The 15,187-nt window shown below is 40.5% G+C and overlaps 1 protein-coding gene across 5 annotated transcripts; it reads left to right on the top strand.

The window, feature by feature from the left end:
• Nucleotides 1-379: 379 nt before the first annotated feature.
• LOC144065493 (zinc finger MYM-type protein 1-like) lies at nucleotides 380-10,884 on the top strand. 5 transcript variants are annotated; one of them, XM_077588380.1, is made up of 4 exons: nucleotides 380-668; nucleotides 1,461-2,351; nucleotides 6,451-6,918; nucleotides 8,428-10,884. In XM_077588380.1, the coding sequence occupies exons 2-4, from the start codon at nucleotides 2,333-2,335 to the stop codon at nucleotides 10,860-10,862; spliced, it is 2,922 nt and encodes a 973-aa protein (XP_077444506.1). In that variant the 5' UTR covers nucleotides 380-668; nucleotides 1,461-2,332; the 3' UTR covers nucleotides 10,863-10,884. The 5 variants fall into 5 exon arrangements, with proteins under 5 accessions (XP_077444506.1, XP_077444507.1, XP_077444508.1 ...); XM_077588381.1 differs by having other exon boundaries at nucleotides 1,711-2,351; XM_077588382.1 differs by having other exon boundaries at nucleotides 1,999-2,351.
• Nucleotides 10,885-15,187: the final 4,303 nt, after the last annotated feature.

Genomic DNA, 15,187 nt, shown 5'->3' on the forward strand with positions numbered 1-15,187 from the left:
AGATTTGGCCCCCGGGCCGCCACTTTGACACAGGTGGTTTAGACGAATACTGAAATGAAAAAAATACAATTGTTCTCCCGACCGCTAGAGAGTAATACCAAAATAAGGGAATGATTCCTGCAAGTTTTAACGTTTTCGATGAAGAACTACATCTCCCAGGATGCAAATCGGCGAAACAGCAATGGTTCCTTTTCGATTTGTTTTGCGCACGCAAAAGTCAGTCGCAATGTTCAAGTGATTTATGAGTTAAATTCAAACCTTTGAAAAAAATGTGTTCAAACCATATGTAAGACCATTTGAAGAATTATTATTTCCTATGTCTGAATCTTCTGCATTTATAAACCGAATGCCATTGGAGGAAGTGACGATTGTTCTACGCCTGCGCAAATTCCCCCATTTAACTAACCCGCGCGTCGCCAACCTATCTAGAATTAGCTACTTTACGGCTTTATATTTCAGTCAACTTCAAGTCGTTTAGACCTCATTGAAGCTTTGCAGGCTACTTTAGCTTAGCCTGCAAGCATCTATCAAAGAAACAAGTCTTCTCGTCGCCGAAGAACTGTGAAGCATTACTCCCTTCTTTAGCTTAGCCTAGCTAGCAGCTATCAAAGTTTTCTATTCGACAGTTTGCAAAATGATGCACGAGAAAGTTCTTCACAGACTACAAGGTGGGTTCACTTTTTATATCGATGCATTCCCTTAATCTTAGTTGTAGAAGTGCTATTTTTGTGCGCTGCAATTGCAAATATTTTTATTCTCAATTCGACAGAAGGTACAAGCTTGATTTCAAGACAATAAAACAATGGAAACAAACGATTAAATCATAAAAAGGTAATATTTAATGTTTATTTTGTTTTAGAACTCTTAAACAGCTTTCCCCCACTTATTTCAATCCAAAACTATTTCAAAATGATTAATTTTGAAAATTAATAAATGAAATTGATTACGTATTGACTTTTTTTTCCAATGTCAAAAATGAATACCTGTCATTTTTCCTTTTTAATTGAAAAGGATTAACATTAATATTTGATGCATCACCCTTTTATAAAAGGATTCTAAATAAATTAAAATCTCAAATGCAAGAGACTATTTGCAAAGAGGAGGCTCAACAAAGATTTGGGAAAAATTTAAGAGCCTGTGGGGATACTTCACTGACCAATAGTCCTTTTCTTATTAAAATAAATGTTTAAAAAACAGTTTTAAACCCATTTTATAGTTGATGAGAATACTACAGCAGTGCTATGTTGGCAACGTCATGAATTTGAATTGGATAACTTTATTCATCCCGTATTCGGGAAATTTCGTTGTTCCAGTGGCAAGAGGGTGAGGATGCAGGAATAGGATTTTGTACATTTATGGCATCCTCTTCTGTTTTGTTGCTGTAGCGCCCAGCATATTAGTCCTTTCTTTCCAGCCTAACCACTGCGATATAAGTATAAGACTTTAAATTCCCTTTCTAGCTTAAAGGACTTCTAGTTGGAAAATCCTGGACTTTCGCAAATGCAACACAGATCTGGCCCCACTCCTCATGAATGGAGTATGTGTAGACAGGGTCCAGTCCTTTAAATTCCTGGGGGTCCACGTCACGGATAAGCTCTCCTGGTCTACTTATACTACGGCAATAGTGAAGAAGGCCCAGAAACGACTCAATTTCCTCAGGGTACTCGGGAGGAACAACTTGGACACTAAGCTTCTGGTAACCTTCTATAGAGTCACTGGAGAGCATCCTGGCATACTGCATTACAGTGTGGTGTGTTGGAAGCACGGCAGCAGACAAAAAGGCCATGCAGAGAGTGATTAACACTGCCCAGAAGATCGTCGGCTGCTCTCTGCCCACACTAGAAGACATTGCCAGCCCGCACTACCTCAGCAGAGAACATTGTCGGGGGACCCATACCACCCTGGCCACAACCTGTTCCAGCTGCTGCCCTCTGGCAGACGCTACAGGTCTCACAATGTGTGGACAAATAGGCTTAAGGACAGTTTTTTTTCCCACAGCCATCAGGACTCTGAACTTGCAGTAGCACGACACACAATCCCTTCTGTGCAATAACTTCGGGGTCAGGTAACATGAAAGACGTTGGGCTGTGATCTGCCTCCTGCTGGCTGATTGAAGGTAAGTGAGGAGATAGTGAGGAGGTAAGTGACCCAAGATGGCGGCGCGCATTGGTGCAGCTGGCTCTTGCTCTCCAGTTTGGTGTTTTGTTTCCTCAGTCTTGTTGTTGTTTGCTAACGTCCGCGAGACAAACTTTTTTCTACAGTCGCCAGGATTTGGTTGCTCTTGGAGGGAGATGCGATATATCCATCACAGCAGATTGCCAACGAACCTGCAATGAACCACCGGGATCTCTGTGGGTAGTAATATTATCTTAGATTAGGCATTTTTTTAGTATTTACCTTAACAGGATGTGACTCTTATATTTTTATATTACTTATTTTTGGTCTTTTACCGGGAAAGCGCACTTTGTGGATTAGCACCACCAATTTCGTCATACGCAGCTATGTATGATGACAATAGGCTTTTGATGATTTGATGATGATGATGATAAAGCCTATGTCTGAACAGACAGAGACCATCTCCCCCCTGTTTGCAAGGATTAATTGTGAAATATGAAATGTATTATTTTAGATTTTAATAACTAGAATAGAATTTTACAGAAACGCCGCCTACAGGAATTTACAGTAACAACGTCTATGGGTTAACCGTTAAGGCGTGCGTCATCTACTTTTGTGTTCCCGCCTATTTCTATGTCACGTGATCTTGTTTCATTAAAGCCCGCGGAGCAGAGGGGGTAGGGTGGAGACCATTTTGGGAGGGCAGGAAGATTGACCGGTCCTACTTTTGCAAACATTTAACATTACATTCCCTTTGTAGTTTGTCTATCATCTCCTATATTTCTTACTCAATGTTTTTCCAATAGTTACACACAAAATAAAAATCTACCAATAATCCCCATCAACATCAAAAAGATAAAAACAATTTAACATTAATTTCAGACATGAAGTTACCGTATTTTCACACCTGTAGAAAGAAAACAATATTTTATAAATTAATTTGTCCAACTGTTCAAATTAATGTATTCATTTTCCTATTAGTTTTAAATCTTAGCAAATAACGCTTCTCTTTTGTGTCACCTTTGAATTTGGAAGGCTGATTTTGTCAACAAAAACACCCAAAAAGTATTTTTCACCAAAAAGAGAGCTTTATTGGAACTACCAAAAAGATGACCCGTTAAATTGGTTTAAAAAGTGATTCATCTTATAATATGACAAAAGTATAAGGACATTGTACTACTTATTTATTTTGAGCAAATTCATTGTATTTCACACCATATTTCTACTAATGTTTCTTAGATCCTATATTCAATATATCAATTATTTTCATTAAAATGTATCATGTTTGAATAACTCTATTCTTATTGGATTTGCTAGCAAATCAATAGACAAAAACTGCATTTTTTTTTCAAATTTCTTAGGCATTTTCCATATTATTGATTATTGACTTTGTAATTTCCTAATTTAGGCTCTACTATTTCGGATAGAATTGTGAAGTAAAATCTTCAACGACACTCAATTTTCTTATACAGTAATACCTTGACATATAAGTGTTCCAACATACGAGAAATTTGAGATACGAGGAAAATTCTGAGCATTTTTTTTCCCTAGAGATACAAGACAAATTTGAGATATGAGCATTCCGGATGGTTCCCAATTGTGAGTCGGTAGTAAATTAGAACAAATTTTGGTGGGTTTTTATAGGATGGAAATTGATTAATTTGTATTGTGTTCATTTCTATGGGAAGATTGACTTGAGATACGAGTAAATTGACATAGCTCGATCCCGCAGTAAGCTCGTATCTTAAGGTATTACTGTATTTGAATCATTTGAATCGCTATTGTTAGGTCTGTAATACAACGTTAGGAACAGGCACAGAAAGAGCGGGATCAATTTAAAGGAAAAAAGGTTTATTACCAGACTGCAGGATGGAGAGGGAGCTCTAACAGTGGAGAACCGCTCAGCCTGGTGTCCTTTGCAACTCTCTCTCCATTGAACAGTGACACGACAGCGATGTAGGACAGAGTTTATGCAAACAAAACGTTGGGTGGGTATGGTTAGGTCAGCAACACGTGCTATGGACGTTCCCACTTTGGGTTGTGCTAGTGCTTCTTCTTTATACTGTAGGTTGAGCACCCAGGCTCCTAGCACTACCGTTGGTCCGTTTCCTGTTGAGAAGCAGTCTCCTGCTAACCCAAATTCAATGTGTTTCCTTAAAGATTATTTGCATGCTCTAAATTGAAAATTCAAAAAATAGAGCTATAGATGCACTAAACAACGAGAGCAGCGTTCAAACAATGGTGTCAAAGTTGCGGCCCAAGGGCCAAATCTGGCCCACTGCCACGCCATGGTGCGGCCTGCGAAAGTACTTCATATTTAATGCTAAAATTCAAATGTAGCTTATAAATAAATAGAATATCAACTATCATCAGAGATCATCACTACATCACTCCGCAGAGACATTGAGGTATGGTCCTCCAAGGCAAGAGAGCTTCACCTCATAGAACTACCAGTACCATCAGAGGAGGGGATCGAGACCACCTTCGAGCGCAGAAAGGCCGAATACTTGAATCTGATAGCCGAGTGCCAGAAAATTGTCTGGAAATGCACCATCCACCCAGTCGGGGTTTGCTGCCGAGGCAACGTTGGGCTTCTCCCACTGTTTTTAATCCCAACATTCATTCATTTTCTGAAATGGTAAATCTTTTATAGGGGGTGCTGGAGCCTATAACAATAGGAACGTCACGTCGAAAATGTGGCATTGATTTGAGTCTTCTGCATTCATTCTCTCATTGATACTCATTGAACTCATTGATATTCATTGATTAGCAACAGCGTAATAATGTTGTCAAAAGAATTCAGAGATTTTTGTACTTTAAAAGTGGGAAAATGACAAAAAAAAAATCGCACATTTTCATGTATTTTGACTTTTAAATTGTGAGTATGGCTCTGAAGGAATAACATTTCAAAATGGGAATTGTTTATGGCTCTCTTTCAAAAAGGTTCCCGACCCCTGCTCTAAAGAAACACCAAAAACAGGATATTGGATGGAAAAACATTTTTATTTGTTCTAATTCGCCATCTATTAACAAAGTAACAAACAACTAGTGGTTTAATAGGACTAAAATGTGTTTAATAGTAGTAAAATTAGACATACTTTTTGCATGGCAATGCGCTTTAATAGTAATAAAATGTGTTTAATAGAACTAAAATTAGACGGATTTCGCGGAGGGTACAGAGAGGGACATAGAGGGGGGACTTTCCATGGCAACGCACTCGTAACCGAACAAACAAATTTAAATTAACTTGGATTAATATATACAGACACACTCAAACAGACGTTTAATGTAACTTTACACAAAACTGAATTCTAATTTTGTTTTAATTTTTTTTTACCTTCGTTCTCCGGGTTAGCTGTTTGCCACGCCTCCACCCTCACGTTCGCTATCGATGGGCTGTTTGCTGTTGTAATTCCTTCAAAATATTTCAAAAATGATGCACACAAATGTCCTCACAATAGGATAACGCACGACCACTTGCCAATGAGAAGTAGTCTTGAATTAGCGATCGCTCCGTTAACTGGAGCTAACAGGCTAATGGGGGAAAAACACTGAAAAAATGCAACGCTCCGCTCAGTGCTCGCAGAGACGTTACAAAGAGGGATAGTTGCGACCAGAGATATTACACGAGGAGTTGCTGGGGAGAGAGCCAGTGCCCCTGATGTTCTTATGAGCAGCCAACGAGTAGTAATATGTACTATACTGCTCGTATTAGCAATCACTCCAGCATTCGCGCTGAGTGACGGAAAAAAACACTGAAAAAAATGCAACGCTCTGCCCAGTGCTCGTAGATATCTGTTATACACGAAACAGATGCGGCAAAAAAGACAGTGCGCTACAATGATAAACAGCCTCTCATGTCTTGGGCACCTGGCTTTCTCGCATCTCGAAATTTTTCTCTTATCTAGAAAATTATTTGCTTGAAATTTTCCTCGTATCTTGAGCTGCTCGTATGTATATAGACCTGCTATTGAATAAAATATACTGCTTTTTTAATGCCTCCCCTTTGGCGAAAGCATTTTTACTAGATTAAAATGTAAAACATAAAATAATGTTTACAATGAAAAGGCTCCAAAAAAGATTTGACTAATTTTAAGGAGCTACATCACCAGTGAAGAAACTTTTCTGAACAATAGTGCCATACTTTGAAAAATGCACCTATAAACAGTTTTCAACTCATGTTGCTGTTGACGAGAAAATTACAGTAGTAAGTACTGTATTGTGACGAAATGAATGTATGGCGCCCTCTTTCGTTTGGTTTCATTTCTGTGAACAAGAAATGCAGTCATTTTATAATTGGAAAATGGTGAATCATTTATCTTTGTGTCTTTGCAGGTTTCAGAAAGGATCTTGGTGCTGATGGGCAGGAGTCAGTTGACCTTGAAGGGGAAGTTGAGCTCCCCCAAATCAAAGCGGAGGAACCAGAGTTCCCTCAACAACAAATGGGAGACGAGAAACTTCCAATCAAAAGGGAGGAAGATCATTTCACCTGGTCATCAGGTGAATCCATGAAAAGGGATGATCTGGGCGTGGTCAGTGAAGGGGCGGAGTCTGCAAACGCCCCAGCATGGCCCAAAATTAAAGAGGAAGAGCCAGAGTTCCCTCAACAGCACAAGAAAGAAGAGCAATCTCCAATCAAAAAAGAGCAAAATGTCACCTGGTCAACTGGAAGAACTGAAGATAATCTGGCCGGGGCCAACAGAGCGGCCCAGACTGTGAACTGCAGCTCAGCAGAAGGAATGCAAGCAGACAATGTCATCACTCCTCCACCAGATGGCGACAACGTGCTTCATGATGATGAAGGTCTTAAGAAAATATCCCAAGTGTGTCCGTGTGTCCGTGTGTCCGTGTGTCCGTGTGTCCGTGTGTCCGTGTGTCCGTGTGTCCGTGTGTCCGTGTGTCCGTGTGTCCGTGTGTCCGTGTGCCCGTGTGCCCGTGTGCCCGTGTGCCCGTGTGCCCGTGTGCCCGTGTGCCCGTGTGCCCGTGTGCCCGTGTGCCCGTGTGCCCGTGTGCCCGTGTGCCCGTGTGCCCGTGTGCCCCAATCCAAAAATATTAATATAGAAAACAAATTAAACTGAATGGTGACTCTTCACATTTTTTTCAGTCAATAAAAAAGACTAGCTGTCAGTTTTGCTTTTAAGTTAAAAAGGATTCAAATAAAAATGTGATTCCTTTTTATAAAAGGATTCTAAATAAATTGAAATCTCAAAAATACAAGAGAATATTTGCACTCAGGTGGCTCAAAACGGATTTGGGAAAATTTTAAGGGCCTGTGAGGATACTCCACTAACCAATAGTCCTTTTCTTAGTAAAACACACTAAAAACAGTTCACTGTTGACTGTGATTGATTGTGCTACGTGGGCAACCTCACGAATGTATGGTGTCCTCTTCAGTTTAATTTCATTACTGTGGCAACCAGCAGATTAGTAAATTCTTCCACTGCCAATATAAGACTTTAGAGTCCCAGTCTAACCTTAAGGATTTCTAGTTGGATTGACAGTTTATAAAATAGTCATACCTCTACTTACGAATGCCTCTAGGTATGAAATTTTCAGGTTATGAAATTATTATATGCAAATGAGTGACTCGAGATATACGAAGAAGATCCAGGTTACGAAATCCCCAAAATGGATTTCCTTATGTTCATTTATATTATATATATTGTCGTGGATGCATTGATTCTCACTTTAGAACATTGCTACCCTCTACTAGGCTTTCATTTCATCGCTCTCATTCTATCTTCTATAATCACAATAAATGCATTCAATTCAATTGGTTGTCTCACAACTACCACTATCCATGTTTCAAGATTCTCTCTTACATACCTGTCCACCTCAACTAAATGCTCTTATTAATGATTGCAATTCCCTTTATTAAGCGATTAAATACTATACAAATGTGATGCGGCACATATATTCACATTCACACACAGGACACAGGTAAAAGGGTAAAATGTAACTTTCAGCCCTGGTAGGAAATGCTCTTGCCGCCATCTGGCAGACGAACACGGGTATTACGTCTTCCATAATAACGGCCGCGGAGGCATGTTTTTTTAATTTTAAGGCATTAATAAATCCTTTCCTCATTTTCTCTCATTGCTTGTTTGCTCACATCTTTAATACAAAATTGGGACGCTATTACCAATTTTAAAGGGTTTACTTGTTAGTTGTGTGAGGACCGTGGAACAAATTAGAGAATTTACATATAGTACACCTCTACTTACGAAATTTTCAAGTTGCAAAAGAAGTTCTGGAGCCAATTAATTTTGTTAGAAGTATGATTGTATATCATTTATCTTTGTGTCATTGCAGGTTTCAGAAATCAGCCCCCCCAATTCGAAGGGGAGGAGCCCGAGTTTCCTCAAGACCAAAAGAGAGAAGAGCAACTTGAAATAAAAATGGAGGAAGATGTCACCTGGTCAACAGGTGAGGAGTCTTTTAAGATAGAAGAGGATCTGGGCAGGGCCAGTGGAGGGGCGGAGCCCGCAAACACCTCTTCATGGCCCCAAATTAAAGAGGAAGCAGAACTGCCTCAACAGCAAAAGAGGGAAGATCAACCTCCAATTGAAAAGGAGGAAGATGTCACCTGGTCATCTGGTGAGCTTTTCAAGAGTGGAGATGATCTCCTAATGGATTTGGTTGCAGATTTACTGTCAAAGCCATTTTCAAGACGGACTTTTCAAGAAAAGCTGGACATCATTAAGAAAGGGCGGTCAACTCCAAAGCTAGCAAGCCTGTCACAACCGGGAAAAGGGTGTGTCCGCCGCTTTCAGTTCGCTAACTACGAGCGCTACCCTTGGCTTACGGGCTCCGAGGAACACTGCAAATTGTATTGCTGGGAGTGCTTGTTATTTGCCACCGATGGACATGGTGTTTGGAGCAACACTGGATTTGCAAATTTGTCTTGTTTAACCAAAGCAGCAACGAGACACCAAAGCTCTGCCGGACACTTACAAGCAACGGTGCTCTCCAAAACTTTTGGGGAAACCCGAGTGGAGTTACAGTTTAACGAGCAAGTGCGGAGGGAAACGGAGTGCCACAACGAAAAGGTTAAGAAAAATAGGGAAATCTTAAAAAGACTGATAGACTGTGTCATTTTTTTGGGTAAGCAGGAACTTTCATTTCAGGGACACGATGCAAGCGCTGCATCCCCAAACAAAGGAAATTATGTAGAGCTTCTTTCTTTCATTTCTGAGAAAAACACAGATTTGCATTACCACCTGTCCACTAATAATATGTTTAGTGGGACGTCGGGCAAATTACAAAATGACCTGATCACTGCCATTGCTGAAGTGATGAGGGAAGAGATCAAAAGGGAAGTTGATAAAGCACCGTTTGTCACTGTTATGGTGGATGAGACGACAGACGCGAGTAACGCGGCGCAGCTCGCACTGGTTCTGCGTTATGTCACGGGCAGAGGTGTCAAGGAGCGGTTCGTCAGATTTGAAAATGTTATCAGTGGGAATCAAGCCAACAACATTGCAGGTCTTATCATCAAATTTTTGGTGGAAAATGAATGTCTGGGTAAAGTTGTGGCACAGTGTTATGACGGTGCAGCAGTCATGTCTTCTGGATTTAATGGGGTGCAGGCTAAAGTTAAGGAGAGAGCACCGTTGGCTTTATTCATACACTGCTATGCACATCAGCTTAATTTAGTACTGACTCAGGGGGCCTCAAAGCTTAAAGAAAGCAAAATATTTTTCGCTCACCTTAATGGCTTTGCTGCATTTTTTTTGAGATCGCCTCGATGCACACAGCTGCTGGACGAAATCTGCCAGCGGCGTCTCCCTCGTGTGGCACCAACACGGTGGCAGTACACATCCAGAGTGGTCAATACAGTTTTTGAGAAGAGAGATGCTCTAAAAGAACTGTTTCATCACATCCTTGAGCATCATGACGAGTACGACGAGGAGTCTGTGAGGTGTGCTGATGATTTTAAAGCATGTCTGGATGATTTTGAATTTTGTTTTTTGCTTCACACATTTAACGGCATTTTTGAGCATTCATTCGTGCTTTTTTCAATACTACAGAACAACAAACTGGATGTACAGTTTTGTCTTGCAAGAGTAAAGGAGTTTTGTGACACAGTTGAACGCGAGAGGAGCCGATACGGGGAAATCTACGAGGCAACTGAACGCAGTGCGGGCGCTCCGAGCGCGCGAAGAGGTCAAGTGCAAGATCCTTCGGCGCACTACCACCAACTCTACGACAGGGTTCTGGACAATATTATTTGCCAGACGCAGACCAGATTTCAGGACCACGAAAGACTGGTGTTTGTCTCCCTCCTTGACCCGCAGAAGTTTCGGGAATTCCAGATAACTTTCCCACATGCAGCCTTCTCAAGCTTAACGCAGAGCCACGGAGCACTTTTCGATCTGCCTCGGCTAAGAACAGAATTGACTGTAATGTATGCCATGGATGATTTTGCAGGAAAATCTCCCACTGATCTCCTTGACTTCCTTCAGCAGAAAAATCTGAGTGAGAGCATGGGGCAGCTTTACACATTAGTGTGTTTGGCAGTGACCATCCCCGTATCCACTGCTTCTTTCGAATGGACATTTTCAGTCCTAAATCGAATAAAAACTTATGCCAGAAATACGACAGGACAGGCTCGACTTTCAGCATTAGCTCTGATGGCGATAGAGAAGAACTTCTTGACTGATATGAAACGCACAAATAATCTGTATGACAGAGTAATTGAAATCTTCTCGAGGAAAGAAAGGAGGATGGATTTTGTGTACAAATAAAAAAGATTTTTGGTGAGAAAAATGTGGCTAAATTCCTAAATATTTCAATTTTATGAAGTTATTATTGATGCATTTTTATGTGTCACAGCTGTAGCGACAGTAAAGGTTTTTCTAGTCATGAAATAGTTATTGAGGGTTGGATTAATTCAGACATAGCACTACTGAAGTCCTAGGTGCGAAATGCATGGCCTGCCACTTTATTTAATAAATACAGATTTAAAGTTCAAATATTTATATTTATAATGGGAGCTATTGAAGAAATTAGGTGCTAACACAATACAATTTTTTTTGAATTATTAATTTACTCATGTTATTAGCACCTAAAGTGGTACCTCGAGATACGAGCTTAATGCGTTCCGTGACTGAGCTTGTATGTCAATTTACTCGTAACTCAAATGAAAGTTTCCCATAGAAATGAACTATAAACAAATTAATTCGTTCCAACCCTCTTAAAAAACACCAAAAACAGGATATTGGATTAGAAAAACATTTTTATTTGTTCTAATTGGCCATCTATTAGCAAAGTAACAAATAACTAGTGGTTTATTAGTACTAAAATGTGTTTAATTGTACTAAAATTAGACGGATTTTGCGGCGGGGAGAGAGAGGGGACAGAGAGAGGAGGTGGAGAGTTTTTTTGCACGGCAACGCACTTGTAACATAACATAAACTAATTCAAATGAACTTGGATTACGATGCAGACACTCAAAAATAAATTTAATCTAACCTTGCACTAAACTTAATTCTAATTTAGTTTTAATTTTTTATAGCTTTCTTCTCCTGGGTTGGCTCTATTTGTCCCGCCCCCACTCTGACTTTCAGATGCAACCTATCGAGGGTTGTTTGCTTATGTCTTCCCTTCAAAATATTCCGAAAATGACGCACGCGAATGTCCTCCCAATAGGATAACGCACGATCACCTGCCAACTTGTCCGGGAAGTAGTACTCCTCTCGTATTAGCGAACAAATCTCATCTCAAATTGCTCATATGTCGGGGCACTCGTATGTCGAGGTATTGCTGTATTTTGTTCAATAGCTCAAAAACCATTTCATATGTTAACACCAAATTAACAGAAGTGATAGGTGATTACCTTCTGTTTATCAAACACCTTTTAGATTTTAAACGACACACCATTTATTAATTATTAATTTATTACTGTTATTAGCACCTATTTTGTTCAATAGCTCCAAAACCTTCTCACTTATTGACACCAAATTAACAGGAGTTATAGGTGATTACCTTCTCTTTGTTGAACACCTTTTAATTTTGACATGTTGACACAAAATTTTCAGAAAAGATGGTTGATTACCTTGTGTTTATCGAGAGGCTTTTAGTTTTTCAACAGCACACTCAATTTATTAATTATTCATTTATTACTGTTATTAGCACCTATTTTGTTGAATAACTCCCAGGCCATTTGACCTATTCAGCCCAAATCGGTGATCAAGTGATAGCGATTACCCCCTGATTATTGTAGACCTTTTATTTTTTCAACGACACTCTCCATTTATTAATTACGCAGTGCTGGAACTGCATTGGGATGTTATCGCTGGGATTTCCTTCAACAGACAGAAAAAAATCAATGGCCTTATTTTATTTATTTAAAGAATGTTTATTTGTCAAAATGGCATTCTTACACTCATTGCAATTGAATGAGATAGTTGAAGTCCACTGCCCGAAGTGCTTGACTGGGATTGGGTGGTGATGTCATCTTCTTCTGTTTCTCTGTTCATGGGTCCTCTTTGACATAAAACCTGAAGGAATAAGGCAACCAAAAATGAAGCGCGGCTGGCTTGACTACGGAAAGAGAAACAGCGGCTCACTTGACCGCATTCTTCTCTTTGACACTTCAGCAAGTGTGCAGAACTGAAGTGCGGACAATGTCCGCTAGAACGACAGCAAAGTTCAAGAAGGAACTTTCTGGGACAAAAGAGCCAGCACCCCAGCCATATTCGACTTTTAGCAAAATAATGCACGTAAATGTCGTTCTTCACAGACTCGAAGGTGGGCCCACTTTTGACGCTCATTTTTTTAAAGTACATACAAGCAGAAGCTGCTTGTGCGACATAGCCTTTCCACTTTCAAGGAGCCGTGGCAGCAGTTTCTCATGGGGCCTCTATTTATGTCCTCTGGTTCTCCGTATTGAGGTTGATGCGAAACAAAGTTGGCCAGGTATGAAGCCATGTTTGCACAATCGCCCCCGCCAACATTCCTTATTGGAAGTGGCCAGAAGAATGCCGAAATGTTTGCCAAGTGGATCCAGCAATAACGACAAAGTAGTTGACTCTTATAATCCCAAACCCCTAGCCCCCACAATGGACGCAAGTGTACGCACCACGCGAACACGCACTTTAACAATTGGTTTTCAAGGTGAGCAGTAAGAACTGGGCAAATGCGTGCCCAATTGTGTGCGTATGTTATGGTCGTGCCAAGGCGTCGAAGCGTGATCGGGGAGATTCGGACCCGGGAGCGTGGAAGCAGGATAGAACGAGACGGGCTGTTCTCATGTCAGTAGCTTTACTGACTCAAACGGTTTACAAAATAACAAGGGCTTGTATATGCCAAAATGTAACAGAACCGGAGTATGGGGAATAATACCTTGTAGCGATGTATGGTGTAACAGGTAGTGTGTCACGCAGAAATTTATGCAGTGTCATGCAGGTGAAGGGAGCCATATGTGGCTCTTTCCATGGGTGCATATGGCTCTCCACGAACCTGTGAGGTAAAATTTGAAAATGAATGGTGAGAGAGCTGAGTCCCGAACATACTAATAGGAGCATCATTGTGGCGTTGACACTACCTCTACCACCACTTTAATCATAATTTTGTTTTTTATTACACTTCTGAATGCATGATATCATTGATACTGATTTATTAGCAACATCATAAAAAATGTTGTCAAAAGAATTCTGAGACTTTTTATACTTAAAAGTGGTGAAAGGATAAAAAGATCACACATTTTCATGTAATTTTACTTTTCAATTCTGAGAATGGCTCTCAAGAAATAACAGTAGAAAATATGAAATGTTTATGGCTCTCAACGTCAAAAAGGTTCCCAACCCCTGGACTACAGTAAATGGAAATTAGCCCTCAGCTACAATCTTACATATATATGTTCATTAACATGAATATAAATATGTTCATTAATATGTGCTATCCCCTATTAAATAAATCAAAGCAAAAACATGGAAAAAAATATTGCATATAAATGGAAACTTGACTATCTCATGTGACACGTTCAGCAGAAAAGTCATTTGAACGAGAATGAGAAGTGAGAAGGACAGATGTGTAAAATAAGGTAAAATTTAAGTCGGATTTGTGCATATTCTAATGGCATTTATGAAGATGTTTTATTCATAGATATTTTTTCATTCATTTTCTGAACCGCTTTATCCACTTTATCACTCGCAGGGGGTGCTGGAGCCTAGCCCTGCTGACTTTGGGCCAGGGGCGGGGGACACCCTGTATCGGTGGCCAGCCGATCGCAGGGCACAAGGAGATGGACAGCTATGCATACTCAGACCCAAACCTAGGGGCAATTTTAGAGTGTCCAATCAGCCTACAATGCATCTTTTTGGGATGTGGGAGGAAAACGGAGTACTCAGAGAAAACCCATGCAGGCCCAGGGAGAATATGCAAATTCAACACAGGTGGACCGACCTGGATTTGAACCCAGGACCCCAGAGCTGTGAGGCCGACGCGTGAACCACTCATCCGCCGGGCCGCCCATTCATAGATATTAATCATTACATTTTATTATTACTAAATCATGTATGTGTAATAGACATGCACCTGCTTATGGCAGGTGTGATACTGGTGTGTGCCCATAGTGAGCAATGATGATGTTGCTCACACCGGTACTCCGTGTGCTCAGGGAGGTTGTCTTTCTGCCCAGACAAGCTAAAAATTAGAGCGAACATTGGGTGTAAGTGTCGATGGTTGTCTGTCTCCTTGTGCCCTGCGATCGACTGGCCACCGCGACCCGAGAGAGGATAAAGCCGTTCAGAAAATGAGAATCTCGGCTGAAATGTTTGCACTTTGCTTTTGGTCTCTTCAATTAAAACTCTTTAAGTATACCATGAATGTCCTGGTTTCCCTGCGATTGGCTCCACTCCCTCCTTCACCCCCACACTACATGACATTATGACAAGTCAAAGAAATGGGCTGGTAAATCGGGCTGCTGCTATTCTCCTTTTCACTCACTGCCACACCACAGGTAACTAAATTGTGGGAATCTATACATTATTTGCAGAGGCAATCATTTATTTGTGGAAAAAAATCTTGCATCTTCATTCGCTTCAATTTTAAAGTCAAGCTTCCATGG

Source organism: Stigmatopora argus, chromosome 20 (assembly GCF_051989625.1).
Source record: "Stigmatopora argus isolate UIUO_Sarg chromosome 20, RoL_Sarg_1.0, whole genome shotgun sequence".
NCBI lineage: Eukaryota > Metazoa > Chordata > Actinopteri > Syngnathiformes > Syngnathidae > Stigmatopora > Stigmatopora argus.